Source organism: Monoraphidium neglectum, assembly GCF_000611645.1.
Source record: "Monoraphidium neglectum strain SAG 48.87 unplaced genomic scaffold scaffold00787, whole genome shotgun sequence".
NCBI classification, from domain to species: Eukaryota; Viridiplantae; Chlorophyta; class Chlorophyceae; order Sphaeropleales; family Selenastraceae; genus Monoraphidium; species Monoraphidium neglectum.
Genome location: NW_014012841.1, coordinates 19,115 through 20,547, shown reverse-complemented (window position 1 = coordinate 20,547; position 1,433 = coordinate 19,115). Strand labels below are relative to the sequence as shown.

Here is a 1,433-nt window from a genome sequence, read left to right as displayed (position 1 = left end):
ACATTCATCTCAGGCAGGGCCGCCCCGGCCGCGCCAGCGGCGTGCGCCCCTGCCCCTGCTCAACACACGCCCCACATCGTACACAATCACCGCCCAAAATGGATCCCTTGCTGCCAGGAAACGCTCCGGCCGGCTGCCCCTCTGCCGAGCGCTGCTGCTGTGTGTGCTCGCGCGAGCACATCAGCACAGGGCGGGCCGCGCGCGACCCGCCCCAGCGCCGGCAGCGTGCGCAGCGCGAGTTTGGGAGCTGCCCTCACCTCTCCGCCTTTTTGGATTCGTGTGAGATCCGCTATCCTCCGGCTGATGGTGATGCTCCTCTTCGTTTCCAAAAGCGTCAGCATGGTGCCCAAAGTTTTCTTTGAAGGGTTGACTCCCTGGTTTGGGGGGCTAGGTGACTGGACGATCCACTGTCCGCGAGGAGCCTGCGAGACAGCAAAGTCTCAAAACATCCCTCTCTTGTTCCACAACCCGCAGTTGTGAGACACAAGGCGAAGGGCACGCGGACGGCTGCTTCAAGTTGTGGCTGGGGCAATGGTAGCTGAGAGCCAACACAGCCCGCTTATGGAGCGGCTGTCCTCACAGCCGGGCCAACTCGCCCGCCTACACGTCATCCCGCTTGGGGTCGCTGGGGGGATACAACAGGCGCTTGACCCGACATTGCTGCAGCTGGGAGTGGAGCAGAAGGACCTAGCCCGCGTGCGCCGCGACCTGCATGGCAGCGCCTTGAGCCACACCCACCGGGTCGTTACAGCTCGCAGGGCGCTTGAGGGATCTGGGCGGAAGCGGCGCCGGCCAGGGACACATGCGGAGGCCAGGACGAGGCAGCGACGGGAACCAGACCCCCATGCTGGATCGCGAACAGCCGCGCGGGTCCCACCTCTGTCCGCTCAGAGCCATAGACGAAAAGTGTGCGCGCGGCGACACCGTAAGGGGCAGCCCAAGGGCGTCACCTGAGGGTCCCTAAGCGCCCAGTGGGGGGCCCCAGGTCCCCCACACCGGTGGGGCAGCGGGGGAACGGGCGGTTGCCCTGACCCCCGCGCCCGTCCTTAAAACATACTGGGTGCCCAGCGCCCAGTCCACTCTACTCTACTCTACTCTGCTGGGCCCATGGTCAAGTGAGCTGATGCATGCGCACGGCAGGGGACACAGCACCTTCTAGATGGACCCTATGATTGCATACCTGCGTAAGCGCGTGTTGATTTGCAGGCAGCCAGTAAGCTTAGTATTCGCGATCTGCTCTAGCCAGGACAATTACAGTATACCTCGACTGACAAACAAACAGGTGGACCAGGAACATCATGAATGAATAGAGGGGGAGCCCTACTTTGTGGCGACCGGATTTTGCCGAAAGGGAACCCACCCGCCTTCAGTGTTTGCCGTGCGCTGCCAAGCGCCGCCAGCTGCGGCTGGCCTGCAGCGCTGGGCTGTGGCGA

The 1,433-nt window shown here is 63.5% G+C and overlaps 1 protein-coding gene across 1 annotated transcript in view; it reads left to right on the top strand.

The window, feature by feature from the left end:
- Window positions 1-1,107: 1,107 nt before the first annotated feature.
- The window catches only part of MNEG_5333 (hypothetical protein), a gene marked incomplete at both ends in the record, with an annotated part of 2,791 nt that continues 2,465 nt past the window's right edge, over window positions 1,108-1,433 (top strand). Inside the window, one exon of the mRNA XM_014046194.1 lies at window positions 1,108-1,115. Within this exon, the coding sequence (XP_013901648.1) occupies window positions 1,108-1,115 (8 nt within the window). The remainder of the gene's footprint in view (window positions 1,116-1,433) is intronic.